The 16,119-nt window shown below is 39.3% G+C and overlaps 1 protein-coding gene and 1 pseudogene across 7 annotated transcripts in view; one reads left to right on the top strand and one right to left on the bottom strand.

Moving 5' to 3' along the window:
- Positions 1-16,119, top strand: part of SRGAP1 (SLIT-ROBO Rho GTPase activating protein 1) — a 309,133-nt gene that overhangs the window by 14,158 nt on the left and 278,856 nt on the right. For 3 of the 7 annotated variants that reach the window (XM_063693851.1, XM_063693850.1, XM_063693849.1), the window contains exon 2: positions 1,144-1,263. The exons of the other annotated variants lie outside the window; for them this stretch is intronic. In XM_063693851.1, coding sequence (XP_063549921.1) covers positions 1,144-1,263 — 120 coding nt within the window. The remainder of the gene's footprint in view (positions 1-1,143; positions 1,264-16,119) is intronic. 7 annotated transcript variants of the gene reach the window in all.
- Positions 15,494-15,841, bottom strand: LOC101135605 (large ribosomal subunit protein eL42-like; annotated as a pseudogene).

Genomic DNA, 16,119 nt, shown 5'->3' with positions numbered 1-16,119 from the left:
GTTTCACCATGTTGGCCAGGCTGATCTCAAACTCCAGACATCAAGTGATCCACCCGCCTTGGCCTCCCAAAGTGCTGGGATTACAGGCATGAGCCACTGTGCCTGGCCGCAATTTACTTTTACATAGCCACTTTGCTAGTCTGTTATTTCAAAGAATTTTTTCCCTTTTTTGGTAAAAAAACACTCATTATTTATAAATAAAGATGATTTTATTTTCTCACTTATAAGCCCTATTCATTTATTTTTCTTATATTTTTGCCCTAGGCAGAATTTCCAGTACAAAATTAGTGAAAGTTCCAACCTTGGCATTCTTGTTTTCCATTGAGAAAGGAATGCTTTCAGGCCCCTCCTCCCTTGAAGAATGATGGTTGTTTTCAGTTTATTATAGATACTCTTTAATAGGTAAAGTGCAAATCTTTTGTATTCTTTGCTACTTGAAGTTTTAATCATTAATAGGTGGTTGAATGTTACCTTCTTTTTCTTTTTGAATCTGTTGATATTATGTTTTTTCTTCTTTACTCTGTTAATGTGATGAGTAATATTTATAGATTTCCTAATATTTAACCTTCTTTGCATTAAGGCTATCTTCGTTGTATTTTGTGTGTGGTGTGTGTGTGTGTGTGTCTGTCTGTCTGTATACACCGTTGGATTCAGTTTGCTAATATCTAGTATTTTTGTCTTTAAATTCTTGGGAAAAAAACAGACCTATGATTTTACTTTTTAATAATGTCCCTGTCTATGTTTTTTTTTGGAGGGGAGGGTGGGGAGATGGGGCTTCACTTTGCTCCCCAGGCTGGTCTTGAATTCCTGGACTCAGAGAATTCCTGGGCTCAAACAATCCTCCTGCCTCGGCCTTTCAAAGTGCTGGGATTACAGGCATAGAGCCATCAAGCCTGACCACGAATCTGTTATACTAGCCTCACAGCGTGAGTGAGGCTATTTTGTGGAAGAGTTTGAAACGTTGAAATATTTCTTTCATTGAGAGTTCAGTAGAACTGTTTATCTGAGTCTAATTAGTTTCCTTGTATGAAGGATTTTTAAGCTGCTAATCAGTAGTTAATCATTTTATTAGTTATAGGATTATTTGTGCTGTGTATTTCTTCTCATGTCAGTTTTGATAAATTATACTTTTCTTTTTTTGAGATGGAGTTTCGCTCTTGTTGCCAGGCTGGAGTGCAATGGCGCAATCTGCTCACTACAACCTCTGCCTCCTGGGTTCAAGCGATTCTCCTGCCTCAACCTCCCAAGTAGCTGGATTTACAGGTGCGTGCCACCATGCCCAGCTAATTTTTGTATTTTTAGTAGACACAGGGTTTTGCCATGTTGGCCTGGCTGGTCTGGAACTCCCAACCTCAAGTGATCCACCCGCCTCGGCCTCCCAAAGTGCTGGGATTACAGGCGTGAGCCACTGCGCCCGGCCGATAAATTATATTTTTCTAGAAATGTATTCATTCTGTATAAGATTTAAAATGTATTGAAATAATACTGATGATAGTATTCTCTTATTTTAAAAACATAGGCTGATCTGTAATGAATTAAAAATATATTATTTAAAAATATTTATTTTTGCCTTTTCTTGCTGAATCTTAAAGTAGTTTGTCTTTTTTGAGACGAGGTCTTACTCTGTCATCCAGGCTGGAGTTCAGTGGCTCATTGCAACCACCACCTCCCAGTTCAAGTGATTTTGGTGCCTCAGCCTCCCAAGTAGCTGGGATTACAGGTATGCACCACCACGCCTGGCTCCTGGCTAATTTTTGTATAATTAGTAGAGATGGGGTTTCACCATGTTGAACAGGCTGGTCTTGAACTCGTGGCCTCAAATGATACACTCGCCTCAGCCTCCTAAAGTGCTGGGATTACAGGTGTGAACCTCTGCACCTGGCTAGTTTATCTGTTTCTGTTGGTTTTTCTTCTCTGTTTTGTGAATTTCTGCTCTTATCTTTACTATCATCGTTTTCATTTTCATTGAATTTATTGTTCTTTACCTATTTTCTTAAGTTGAACACATAGCTCATTCTTTTTTTATCCTTATTTTCTAATATAAGCATTTAAGGTAATACAGTTATTTTCTATAATATAAACGCTATTACTAATATAAGTATTTAGAATGTAAGCATCTTTTAAAATGTAACACTTCTAACATAAACACCTTTTTCTCTTTTTAACATCAGCATGAAATGGAATACAATTCCTTTTCTAATATAATCATTCTTTCTAATATGACTATTTCTTCTAATGTAAGCATTAACCCTAAGAAAGGCATCTTTTCTCCCCTAATAAATATTCATGATAATTTTCCTTAAACTACTACCTTTGCTGCATCTCACTAGTTTTGATATGTAAAGAATTAAGTTCTAAAAATGTTTTAATTTTCATAATAATTTCTTCTTTGACTCATGAGGTGTGTGTGTGTAAATATATGGTATTTCCTTTTATTTTTCTGGGATGGGGTCTAACTGTGCTGCCCAGGCTAAAGTGCAGTGGCGTGATCTTGGTTCACTGCAAACCTCTGCCTCCTGGGCTCAAGCAGTCCTCCCACCTCAGCCTCCTGAGTAGGTCGCTGGGACCACAAGCATGCACCACCACACCTGGCTAATTTTTTGTATTTTTGGTAGAGACGGGGTTTCACCATGTTGCTCAGGCTTGTCTCAAACTCCTGAGCTCAAGCAATTTGCCTGCCTTGGACTCCCAAAGTGCTGGGATTACAGGTGTGAGCCACCATGCCCAGCCTGGTATTTACATTTTTTAAACAGATACATAAGACTATTTTATTTTTTCCTTTTAATATAATTACATTATGAACTGAGAGTAATAGTGTTTGAAATTAGTTGGAGGTTGTTTCCCCTTTTTCTGTTTTCTGCAGGAGTTCATGTTAGATTGGAATTATCTGACTCTTAAATGTTTAGTAGAACTCATCTGCAAAGTCATCTGGGTCTCACATTTTCATCAAGGAGAAAAAAATCTCATTGTGTTCAAATTTTCTGATTAACTGACATAAAATTGTTTACAGCATCCTTTTATCATCTTAATCTCTGCATTATTTTCAATTAGGCCTCTTTTCTATTAATAACAAATGTCTGTTATATATTCTCTCTTTTTTCATTGATTGACTTGCCAGAAGTATGTTTATTAGTCTTTTCAAAGAACTAGGTTTTTGCTTTATTGATTTACTGTATTGTATTTTCTGTTTCATTAGTTTATCCTCTCTATTATACTCTTCCTTTTTCTTCATTTCTCTCTTTCTTGCCCTCTTTTTTTTTTTTTTTTTTTTTAAAGAGAAAGGGTCTCGCTTTGTTGCCCAGACTGAAGTGCAGTGCTTTTCACAGGTGTAATCATTGTGCACTATAGCCTGGAACTCCTGGGCTCAAGTAATGCTCTCACTTCAGCCTCTTGAGTAACTGGGAGTGCAGGCGCAGACTGCCAAGCCTGGCCCTTTTACTTTTCTCATGGGTCTTTATTTGCTGAACCTTTTTAAGGTTTGTATTTATTTTCTCAGTTATTATTTTTAAAGTTTTTTATTTATTTTCTGTTATTATTTTTCTTTTCTGATATAAAAATAAAAGGTTATAAAATTTCCTCTAAGTACTGCTTTACCTGCATTCTGTAATTTTTTTTTTTTTTTTTAATAGAGACAGGGATTCACTATGTTACCAAGGCTGGTCTTGAACTGAGCTCAAGCAATCTGCCCAGCTTAGCCTCACAAAGGGATGGTAGGCATATATATATATATATATATATATATATATAAAATATATATATATATATGTAAAATATATATATATATAAAATATATATATATATATATGTAAAATATATATATATATATATATTTTTTTTTTTTTTGAGACAAAGTCTTGCTCTGTTGCCCAGGCTGGAGTGCAGTGGCACATTCTCAGCTTACTGCAACCTCCGCCTCCTAGGATCAAGCGATTCTCGTACCTCAACCTCTGGAGTAGCTAGGATTATAGGCACCCACCAGCATACCCACCAATTTTAGTATTTTCAGTAGAGACAGGGTTTCACCATGTTAGCCAGGCTGGCCTTGAATTCCTGACCTCAAGTGATCTGCCTGCCTCTGCCTCCCAAAGTGCTAGGAATACAGGCATGAACCACTGCACCCAGCCAGGCATAAATTTTTATATGTAGTGTTTTTATCTTTCAGCTCTGTGTATTTTCTAATTTCCATGATTATTATTTCTGTGACTCATGACCTGTTTAAAAATATGTTTTAGGCCAGGAGTGGTGGCTTATTCCTGTAATCCCAACACTTTGGGAGGCTGAGACGGGTCAATTGCTTGAGTCCAGGAATTTGAAACCAGCCTGGGCAACATAGTGAGACACTGTCTCTATAAAAAATTTAAAAATTGGCCTGGCGCAGTGGCTCACGCCTGTAATCCCAGCACTTTGGGAGGATGAGGTGGGTGGATCACCTGAGGTCAGGAGTTTGAGACCAGCCTGGCTGACATGGTAAACCCCGTCTCTACTAATAACACAAAAATTAGCCAGGTGTGGTGGCGCATGCCTGTAATCCCAGCTACTCAGGAGGCTGAGGCAGGAGAACTGCTTGAACCCAGGAGGAGGAGGTTGCAGTGAGCCGAGATCACGCCACTGCATTCTAGTCTGGGCGATGAGTGAAACTCCATCTCAAAAAAAAAATTAAAAAATTAGATGGCCATGGTGGTAGGTGCCTGTAGTCCCAGCTACTCAGGAGGGTGGTAAGGTGGGAGGATTGCTTGAGCCCAGGCAGTTGAAGCTGCAGTGAGCCATGATTGCACCACTGCACTCCAGCCTGGGAGACAAGAGTAAGACCTTTTCTCCACACACACAAAAAAGTTTTAAAATTTCCAAATATATACAGTAATTTAAATTATCTTTTTGTTTCTCATTTCTAAATTAATTGCATTATCATCATAGAACATGGTCAAATTTTTTTTTTAATTTTATTCCAGGTTTGATATTAACACAGTTATGGTCTAATTTTACAGATGTTTTGAAATCTTATTTTTTTTGACCATGCTGTTTCAGATTATAAACCTTGATCTCCCTGACCCATCCTATCTCCCTTCCTGCGTTATGTCTCTCCAGAGCACTTCCTATCATTTGATCTATTTTATACTGACTTTGTCTTGCTATGGGGCCCTTAAAGTTCTTTACTTATGTGAAAGCTCAGTGATGTGGTTAAAAATACATTTTAAAAATCCAGCATTTTTTTTTTTTTTTGAGATGGAATCACCCAGGCTGGAGTGCAGTGGCACGATCTTGGCTCACTGCAACTTCTGCAACTTCTGCCTCCCAGGTTCTAGCGATCCTCCTGCCTCAGCCTCAGAGTAGCTGGGATTACAGATGAGCATCACCATGCCCGGCTGATTTTTGTATTTTTAGTAGAGACGGGGTTTCACCATATTGGCCAGGCTGGTCTCGAACTCCTGACGTCAGGTGATCCACCTGCCTCGGCCTCCCAAAGTACTCAGATTACAGGCGTGAGCCACCACACCTGGTCAAAACCAGCATTTTAGTTTCAACGAGAAGGGTCATATGGGGTATATCTGTATTTACTATACTACAGTAAGTCAAAATCTAATATCCAGTTGTATTTTTTAAGCTCATGAATAATTAGAATTATTTAAATTTATCCAGTATTTATTTTAGTATAGTTCAAGTTACTATGGGAAGAATAAGTCTATGTTTTTTTTCATAAAGAGGATTCCATGGCTCAGGTCCTTGCTATCTCGAATGATGTTTATAATCCAAGAGCTACACACTGAGGAGGATACATGTACAGGAGAGCAAAAAAAATGTTGCATGAACACTTTAAAATTCCTCATATATAGGTTTGTGTTTGCATATGGAAAAACCCAGGATATATGGAAATGTGGGAGAAAATGAGTGGTGAGGATCAGTGAAAGGCTCTGATATGGGCAGAACATGAACATTTTTCTGAACAATCTGAGATGGTGTTGGGAAATCTCTGGGGTCTTGGTATTGCAGTTAGGGAGTGTGGTCTTTCATTGCAGTGTGCAGATGGCAACATTCCTTGTAGAGCTGCTTCTACCAGTTTATCCCTTGTGATTCTTTCCTACTCCAAGGCTGGCTGTGGAGACCTATGACACTAGGCCCTGCGGGGGAGGTGCCACCCTGCAGGCTTTTTGGTGTCACAGCCAACTTGGCACAAGACGAGCATTTACAAATGTTCCAGCAGTTCTTAAAGCATTAGATGTCACAGTTACTGGACTGTCATTTCTGACTCCCTTCTCAGTTGGTCTGTGGAAGACATATGGACTTTTGCCCTTGACTTTTATTATTCTGAAGGTGTGGCTTATGCAAACAGCTCCTTCTCACAGACCTCCAGCAACTAAGATAGAACAAAGGTGTCTGCTTATCTTAAGTCAGACCTTTTTCACTTCTGAAGATATCCAGATTTTAGTCTGGCTGTGAAATTAGCATGTTTTCACCAGTGGAATTCAGCTTTGGAACAGTATTTACCAAGGAGAAGGAGCAGGAAGACATCCGTTTGCTCATCTTGTTTTACATATGTAATGGCACTGTGTATTTCTTTTGATGTCTTCTCAATGCCGTTCACAAAGTTTTCTTTGAAAGTGATGGCTTTATCCTTCTGCTCATATTGACTACCACAGTTCAAGTACCATTCAGTTGAATTATAATCCTCAAGCACCAGGGGAGATTCCAGAACTCAGTGAATGAGAGATTTGATCATTGCTGCAGGACTGAGTTCTGCCTATTCCCTGTTCTTAGAGGAGAGGTAGGGAAAAAGAGCACCTTTTTAGAAACTTGCACTAGAAAAGGCGAGGAATGTTTTCTTTGGCTGACCCCAGGGCTTGATTAATTTGCTCACCATTTCTTTGGCTGTGACAAGTTTTCACTTTTATTTACATCATGACAGACAATGGAGACATTGCTTGATAATGATGCGGCACAGAAAGCTGGTAGGTTTTGAGATTTAGAAAAGAAAATTTGTTAGTTTTTGTGTCTCTTAGAGAAGAGTTTTCTGAGTACAGTATTACAAAAAAGGAATGAATGCCTTTTCAAATGGTTGCTCTTTTCAAAAGGTTGCTCTTTTTTTTTTCTTTTTTTTTTTTTTTGAGACAGTGTCTTACCTTATCGCCCAGGCTGGAGTGCAGTGGCATGATCTGGGTTCACTGCAACCTCTGCCTCCTGGGTTCAAGCAATTTTCATACCTCAGCCTCCCAAGTAGTTGGGATGACAGGCATGTGCTGCCATGCCTGCCTAGTTTTGTGTCTTTAGTAGAGATGGAGTTTCACCATGTTGGCCAGGCTGGTCTTGAACTCCTGGCCTTAAGTGATCTGCCTGCCTTGGCCTCTCAAAGTGCTGGGATTATAGGCGTGAGCCACCACGCCCAGCCACAGTTGCTCCATTTTTAATTGAAATTCTGTTGCACTTGTATTGACAGTGTTTATGGGAACTCTCAAATGTGTCACCAAAAATCTATATTTGAAAGATTTCCAGACTATTGTTCTAGAGCTAAGTTTTAATTATACACATCTATCTGTATTGTTAAAATAAAAACTTTAAACAAATTAAATTTAACAGAGTTTAATTGAGCAAAGAACAATTTGTGAATTGGGCTGCCTCCCAAGCCAGAGTAATAAGCTCAGAGAGACTCCAGTGCAGCCACATGGTGGAAGATTTATGGACAGAAAAGGGAAAGTGATGTATAGAAAATGGAAGCGAGGTACAGAAACAGGTGGATTGGTTACAGCTCAGCATTTGCCTTATTTGAATATGGTTTGAACCCCTGGCCACCTTTAATTGGCCAAAATTTGGTCACTGGCACAAGAGGAGGTTTTAGTCTGTTTATATTTCCACTAAGGTTTCAGTTTACTATGTCCAGAGAAACCTTTAGGCTAAACTTAAAATATATGAGGAGGCAGCTTTAGGTTAAACTTAATTTAACAGTATTCTCCACATACCTAATCTATGAATAAGCATCTTCTTTGAAGACGGGAACTGTACTTCAGGTTCTTTTCTGTTTAGCATTTAATTCCAAGATTTCCTCCAGCAATCTTGGAATTACGTTGTGAAATAATGTACAGAAAGCCTTGTGCACTGTGAAACAGAATAAAAATTACTTTTATTATTATTGTGGTTATTCATCTTTTGGGTATTTCACAGTCTCATAATACCACGTCCCATTTTCAGATACCATATAACACTCTGAAATAAGCACACTCATGTAGATTTGTATACATCTCATGTAACCTAGTTTATAGCATGGCCTCAGGAGTCAAACTGCTAGGGTCTAAATCTCCCAGCTCAGCTACTTTCTGGCAGTTTAACTATGGGCAAATTACTTAATCTCATTCTGCCTTACTTTCCTTGCCATTAAAATAGTGATAATGATAGTACCCATTTCAGAACATTGCTGAGACAAGTAGAGTGTTGAACTGTCTGTCACATAGAATGCTCAAAATATGTGAAAGTATTACCACTTTTATGAACTCTGGCGCTGAAAGCAATAATAATAAATGTTAGGTTGCAAAAGACTTAGTAGCCAAGAGGAGCCTAAGGAGTACGTGGGGACTAAACATAATATGGTGTATAGATAGGATCCTGCGACAGGAAAAGAACATTAGGTAAAAACAAAGGAAATCCAAATAAAGGATGAACTTTAGTGAATTAGGAAAAATTGTTAGCCTGGGAAAATAAAACATCTTCTGTGAAAAAAAATTCCACTCATATAACTATATGGTTATATAAAAAAATAAACTTGTTGGCTAAAATAGAGATTGATAAGGCAGAAAATGGAAGTTCTCCCCTTTCCAAAGATAACTACTCTTAATGGTTCAGAGTATTACATTGGTGCAAAAGTGCAATTACTTTTGTACCATGAATTTTAAATCATTATTACTAGGCTGAAACACATTTTTATTAATCAAAATAGGAAGCATTATAACCAACACATTTTTGCCAATGAAAAATAAGTTTTTCTGAGTAAAAATCCGTGGGCAGGGCACGGTGGCTCACTCCTGTAATCCTAGCACTTTGGGAGGCTGAGGCGGGCAGATCACAGGGCAGATCACGTGAGGTCAGGAGTTCGAGACCAGCCTAGCCAACATGGCGAAACCCCGTCTCTACTAAAAATACAAAAATTAGCTGGGCATGGTGGTGGGTGCCTGTAATCTCAGTTACTTGGGAGACTGAGGCAGGAGAATCGCTTGAACCCAGGAGGTGGAGGTTGCGGTGAGCCGAGATCCTGCCACTGTACTCCAGCCTGGGCGATAGAGCGAGATTCAGTCCCCACCCCCTGCCGCCAAAAAAAAAAAAAAAAATCTGTCCTTCGTGATTCAACAAATTCTTGAAAAGCATTTTCTGCATCCTGCTGGTTGTGGAAGTGTTTTCCCTGCAAAAAGTCATTGAGATACTTGAAGAAGTGGCAGTCTATTGGCGAGAGGTCAGGTGAATATGGTGGATGAGGCAAAACTTTGTAACCCAATTCCTTCAACTTTTGAAGCGTTGGTCGAGCGAAGTTCATTTGGCTATTGTCATGGAGAAGAATTGGGCCTTTCCTATTGACCAGTGCCGGCTGCAGGTGTTGCAGTTTTCGGTGCATCTCATCCATTTGCTGAGCATACTTCTCAGATGTAATGGGTTTGCTGGGATTCAGAAAGCTGTAGTGGATCAGACAAGCAGCAGATCACCACACAATGACCATGACCTTTTTTTGGTGCAAGTTTGGTTTTGGGAAGTGCTTTGGAGGTTCTCTCAGTCCAACCACTCAGCTCATCGTTGTCGGTTGTGGTATAAAATCCACTTTTCTTCGCATGTCACAATCCGATGGAGAAATGGTTTCTTGTTGTTTCGCAGAGTAAGAGAAGACAACACTTCAAAATGATGTTTTTTTATTTTTGCTCAGCTCATGAGGCACCCACTTATCAAGGCTTTTTAGCTTTCCAATATGCTTCAAATGCTGAATGACCATAGAATCGTCGATGTTGTTCTTCGACAACTTTTTGTGTACTTGTAAGAGGATCAGCTTCGACGATTGCTCTCAACTGGTCATTGTCAACTTCCAGTGGCCAGCCACTATGCTTCTCATCTTCAAGGCTCTCATCTCCTTTGCAAAACTTCTTGAAACCACCACTGCACTGTATGTTCATAAGCAGTCCCTGGGCCAAATGTGTTGTTGATATTGTGAGTTGTCTCCACTGCTTTATGACCCATTTTTAACTTGAATAAGAATATCACTCGAATCTGCTTTTTGTCTAACATCATTTCCATTGTCTAAAATAAATATAAAATAAAAAGCAAGTAATAAGTCATCAGCAACAAAACATAAAGTGAGAAATATGCATTAAAATGATGTATAACATAACCACATTTATGTAAGAATGTGTATTCCAATATCAGACAGCAAATTTCAACAATGCAAAAACCATGATTACATTCGTACCAGTTGAATACATCCTTCCAATGGCATCATTTGTATTTATTTATATTTATAATAATCTATTTATTTACTTATTGAACAAATGGGATCATTTGTAGAATAGTTAATATAGACTTTTTTTTTTTTTTTTTTTTTTTTGCTCAACAATGTGTCATCTATACCAGTGCTACTCAGGCGTAGTTCATAGACCAGTGCTGGTCAGCAACGCATTTGTTTCCAGTCTCTGAGGAGATAAGGGAGGAGATAAGGTAAATCATAACATTTCTTTCTTTTTTTTTTTTTTTGAGACAGGCTCTCACTCTGTCACCCAGGCTAGAGTGCAGTGGCACGCTCATGGCTCACTGCAGCCTCAATCTCCTGGACTCAACTGATCCTCCCACCTCAGCCTTCTGAGTAGCTGGGACTACAGGCATTCATCACTATTCCCAGCTAATTTTTTTATTTCGCCGTGTTGCCCACGGTGGTCTCGAACTCCTGGACTTAAGTGATCCTCTTACCTTGGCCTTCCAAAGTTCTGGGATTACAAGTGTGAGCCACCACGCCTGGCCTTGGCACTGCTTTCTTTATTCGGAAAATCTTGCTATGAAACTAAACAGTGGTTAGTGATGTGAAGCTTTAGATTCTGGCCTAAGCCTCTTATCTCATTGTGGATCTGAAATGAACAGTTCACTGACCTTCATCTGAGTAGTGCTGGTCTGCTCCATGCCATATAAACATATAAAGAGCTGCGTTATCTCTTTAAGAGTTATTGATATTACTTGTTTTTTTGATTTAGAAACAAGATTGTCTTTCAAATGGAATAGTGGTGGCATTTACCAGTAGCCACCTCTGTACTTTTATCTGCATCAGTTTCAGTGATTGAACTTCATTTAAAGAGTCAACACAGTATAGAGGTTGAGACCTTGGATAAAGCCAATTGAAATTATGGCTACTCTGGAACCTCAATTTTTTAATCTGAAAAATTGGTATGATGAATCAATCTTATAAGATGAATCTATCTTATAAGATTATTGTGAGGATTAATGATTAAATGAGATCATACCTTCAAAGAGCTTAACACGTTTTTTGGCATGTAGTAAGGGCTCAATAACAATGAGTTGCTATCATAATATTATTTACTACTACCAGAAGCTATGGTCTTAATTAGTGGCATTTAAAAAATAATAATTTAAAACTCACTCATTTCCAAAGAAGTTGAAATTACTTAACAGATTAAAATCTTGCAAAGCAAACACTAAAAAAAATGTGGATGTTAATGGTGCTTTAGAAAAGCAGGGAGATATTTATCACCAGAAGCTATGCTTTGCCCAATGTTAAAAAGTATTGTTGTTAGACTTCCTATAACATTTGGCTACAAAGAGACATTTTGTTACAATTTCTTACATCATCATTAAGAGAATCTCAAGGGCTAATAAATTCTATTTTCATATATATATATATATATATATATATATATATTTTTTGAGATAGAGTTTCACTCTGTCGCTCAGGCTGGAGTGCACTGGCACAATCTCGGCTCACTGCAACCTCCACCTCCTGGGTTCAAGCCATTCTCCTGCCTCAGCCTCCCAAGCAGCTGGGATTACAGGTGTGCACCACCACACCCAGCTAATTTTTTGTATTTTTAGTAGAGATGGGGTCTCACCAGGTTGGCCAGCCTGGCGTCAAACTCCTGACTTCAGGTGATCCACCCGCCTCAGCCTCCCAAAGTGTTGGGCTTACAGGCGTGAGCCACCGCGCCTGGCTGTCTATATTTTTACAGGGTTTTGTTATGTTGCCCAGGCTAGAGTGCAGTGGCATAATCTCAGCTCACTGCAGTCTTGACTTTCTGGGCTCAGGTGATCCTCCCACCTCAGCCTCCGAAGTAGCTGAGCGCACCAGCAAACCTGGCTAATTTTTTGTAGAGATGGACGGGGTTTTGCTATGTTGCCCAGGCTGGCCTTGAACTCCTGGGCTCAAGTGATGTGCCAGCCTTGGCCTCCAAAAGTGCTAGGAGTACAGCCATGAGCCACTGCGCCTGGCCTGAATTCTATTTTCTATGTGCAATGGGGGAGTCCTATTTTAATAGGGGGAGAGGTAATATTTTTATAAGGAGACGACTCTCATCATAAGATCTGCAAGTGTCTCCTTAACTTTTAAGTGCTATCAATAGTTCTAAAAGGTCAGACCACTTCCTTATTCTCTTGATATCTGGTATTGGCTTCTCTGTTGAGAAGATCTAGTTTTAGTTTAATTTTCAGAAAAGTGAATTGCTATGATTTTGTTGGTGGTGGTGGCATTGTTGCTATAGATGTAGATTGCTCTACCATTAACCTGCACTAGTTGTTCACTAGTTGTGTCAAAAATAAATAATCTGCCAGACAAATTAAAAAAACTAATAGTTATTCCATCTGGCTCTCAAAGGCATAATCCTCTCATTTGCTTCCAGATAGGCTATATATGTATCGTTTTAAGACACTAAGGTCTGTTTTGTGCTGCTATAACAGAGTACCACAGACTAGGTAATTTACAATGAAAATATATTTGTTGGCTCACAGTTCTGGTTGCTGGGAAGTCCAAGATGGAAGGTCTGGCATCTGATGAGGGCCTTCTTGCTACATCATCCCATGGCAGAAAGGCAAAGAAAGGGCAAGAGATAGGGCAAGAGAGGGCCAAATGTATCTTTTATAAGGAGCCCACTCCAGAGATAACAATAATGGCATTAATTCATTCAGGAAGGCAAACCCCTCATGGTCTGATCACCTCTTGAAAGTCCCACCTCCCGACACTACTGCACTGGGGATTAAGTTTCCAACACATGCTTTTTGGGGGACACATTCAAACCACAGCATATGGTAATGTATGTGTGTGTGTGTGTGTCTCCTTCCTTTCAACAGGGCAGCACCCTTCTAAAACACCCCCAAATACTCCCTAAATGTCCTTGGTCAGCACCTTATTCTCGCAAGTCTTCCATAACTTAACTCTGATTTTTCCTGCATTCATCTCTAAGTATTCACTATGTCATTAAAGCCTTTATAATTTGATTGTCTCCTTAATGGTGACTCAGAAGAAAGCTTGGGTTTATACTGATACTTGTAATCGAATCCAAAATGCCTGAAATCCTGTATGAAAGTTTGCTATTATGTTGGTGCAAAAGTAATGGCAAAAACCAAGATTACTTTTGCATCAGCCTAGTAGATACAATATGAATGTTGCCTGGGGTTATTGTTAATGTCTTAGTAACAGCAGCTTACATTCACAGTGTGTTCTTTTTTAAGAGAGGTCATATTGGTGTCACATTACAGATAGGGAAAAAGAAACTCAAAACTTAGAAACTTGAGGTCTTTTTACCAAGATCACATAGCTGGTGAATGGTGGAGCCACCAGGGTCCAAACCTGTGCTGGAACCACCCTGCAGGGCTACATCAGGATGCCACCTTAAAAAAAGGTTAAATGCTTACATTGCATGTCATTCATTCTGTTTAAACTTCCAAAAAACTAGGAAGAATGATTGCCATCTTTGACCTAATAAGAGTTTATAAGGTCAGATAAAAGTCTGTATTTTTTTGTTGTTGTTGTTCAACAATTATGTGCTAACATAAAATTGTTGTTTTATTATTACCTCAATGGATTATTTGATGAGGAGACTCATGGTGGAGCTGCCTCTTTATATGCATTGGAAAAAGCGGTTTGGGTAGAACTTGCCTGTAGAGAAGAAATAAATTTAAAAAGAAAGTAAAAGAAAAACGTAAGGTAGTTTGGGGAGAAATATTTTTTAAAATCCTAAATTGGAATGAATACTCTTGCTAAAATGTAATGCCCTGTTCCTAGGGATAATAAGAATCACTGTGTCAGCTCCTTGTTACTTCCACCACATGGCTTTGCTAGTTTCCAAATGAAGAGGTTCCTCCCTATCTTGATTTTTTTTTTTTTTTTTTGAGAGAGTCTTGCTCTGTTGCCCAGGCTGGAGTGCAATGGTGCGATCTCAGCTGTCAGTGCAACCTCCGCTTCTGGGGTTCAAGTGATTCTCCTGCGTCAACCTCCTGAGTAGCTGGGACTGCAGGCGTGTGCCACCATGCCCAACTAATTTTTGTATTTTTAGTAGAGATGGAGGTTTTGCCATGTTGGCCAGGCTGGTCTTGAACTCCTGAGCTCAAGAAATCCGCCTGACTCACAATATTCCTCCACAATATTCCATTGAGTCCAATGTGTCCCAAAGTGCTGGGATTAGGGATTATAGGAGTGAGCCACTGCTCCCCGCCTTCCTAGCGTGATTTTCTTGGGAAAGAGGTTGTATCTCTTCAGCTTCTATCTCTTCTCTTGATTTTATTTAAGTGTTCACCCTTTGTTGTTGGTCCTCTTTGAGTGGTGCTAGGAATTCTGGTAGAGCCACTTGACACAGGCCCCACCTCAGGCCCCCAAATTTGCATTTGTAACAAGTTACCAGGTGAGACTGATGCTGTAGGTCAAGGACCACACTTTGGGAGCTACTGCCGTAAAAATCAAGCAATTTTATAACTTCCTTAAGTTAGCCAATTTAAATGCTAATTTTCCTCCCAATTTCCCAAAGATCTTTTACCTTTCTTACAATTGCTCTCAATGGACATCAAATCATGGCTATTTAAACTAAGATTCTAGAAAATGCGTGTAGCTCCTTGCTTTTTGCTTTGCCATTTTTCCTTCATTTTCATATTTTGTTCCCTTCCCAAATTATAAAGCGCCTTTTCATGCCACACCTGGGTAAATTGAAATCTAAAGTGGGAGCCTGATGAGCCCTTGAGGATTAACGGTTCAATTTCCCTGCAAATCTGCATGTGCTTTTGAACTAAGGAAAAAGAACACAGGGCAATGTAACCCTCCTTAGGGCTTCGCTAGCACATTTCAGTTTTCTATAGTTACCGCCAGCTCTTAGGACAGTCATCACATTTGACACCTGACTCTAGAACAACCAAAGTGCAGGTTTTTTGTAGGTTATGGCTCATGCAAGTTAGCGTGAGGTTGGAAGTTTTTCTTTTTCCTTTTTTTTTTTTTTTTTTTTGCATAAGAAGAGCGCTGTATTTTCCTACAGATAATTTTTCTATTGCTTCAACATTTTCTCTTCAAAATTAAAAGAAAAATATTCCAAAGTTTAGAACTGGATCACTTGGTCCTTTCTCTTCTTATCTCCTCCCAGTTCAAAATGCTTGCATCTGTTAATGGCCAGCATCCTCTTGGATCTGCAGTTAGGCTCAACACATTCCAGCCTTAGCACAATCTTCTTTGTGGTCTTAGCCTTCTTCCAGAAAATTGGCTTTGTCTGCCCACCATAGCCACTCTGCTTCTGATCGTAGCACCTCTTTCCCTGGGCATACAATGAATCCTTGCCCTTCTTATACTGTGTCACTTCGTCAGGCTGATGCTTTACAAAGGTTCTTCGGGTTTAGGTACGTTGACCATCTTTGCAGCATGGCTGTTCTGTTTATATGATGAACACAAGTAACGGTGTCCGAGACCCTTGCCTTGCACAGCTCTCACCTAACTGGGAGTTTTTCTTTAAATAGAACATTTCGTTATGTTTCATGAGAGCACCTGTTTGATTGTTTTTGTACCCTAGGTCTACTGGCAATTTATGAAATTGGTTTAACAGTAGTTATAAGGGAACTACAACGTACGTGAGGGGTAGGATCTCCAGTCAGACAATAAGGAGAAAACATTTTGTAAAATTACCCTTGAAA

Source organism: Gorilla gorilla, chromosome 10, assembly GCF_029281585.2.
Source record: "Gorilla gorilla gorilla isolate KB3781 chromosome 10, NHGRI_mGorGor1-v2.1_pri, whole genome shotgun sequence".
Lineage (NCBI taxonomy): Eukaryota > Metazoa > Chordata > Mammalia > Primates > Hominidae > Gorilla > Gorilla gorilla.
Note: the sequence above shows the minus strand (reverse complement) of the source record. Positions and strands in the feature narration are given on the sequence as shown.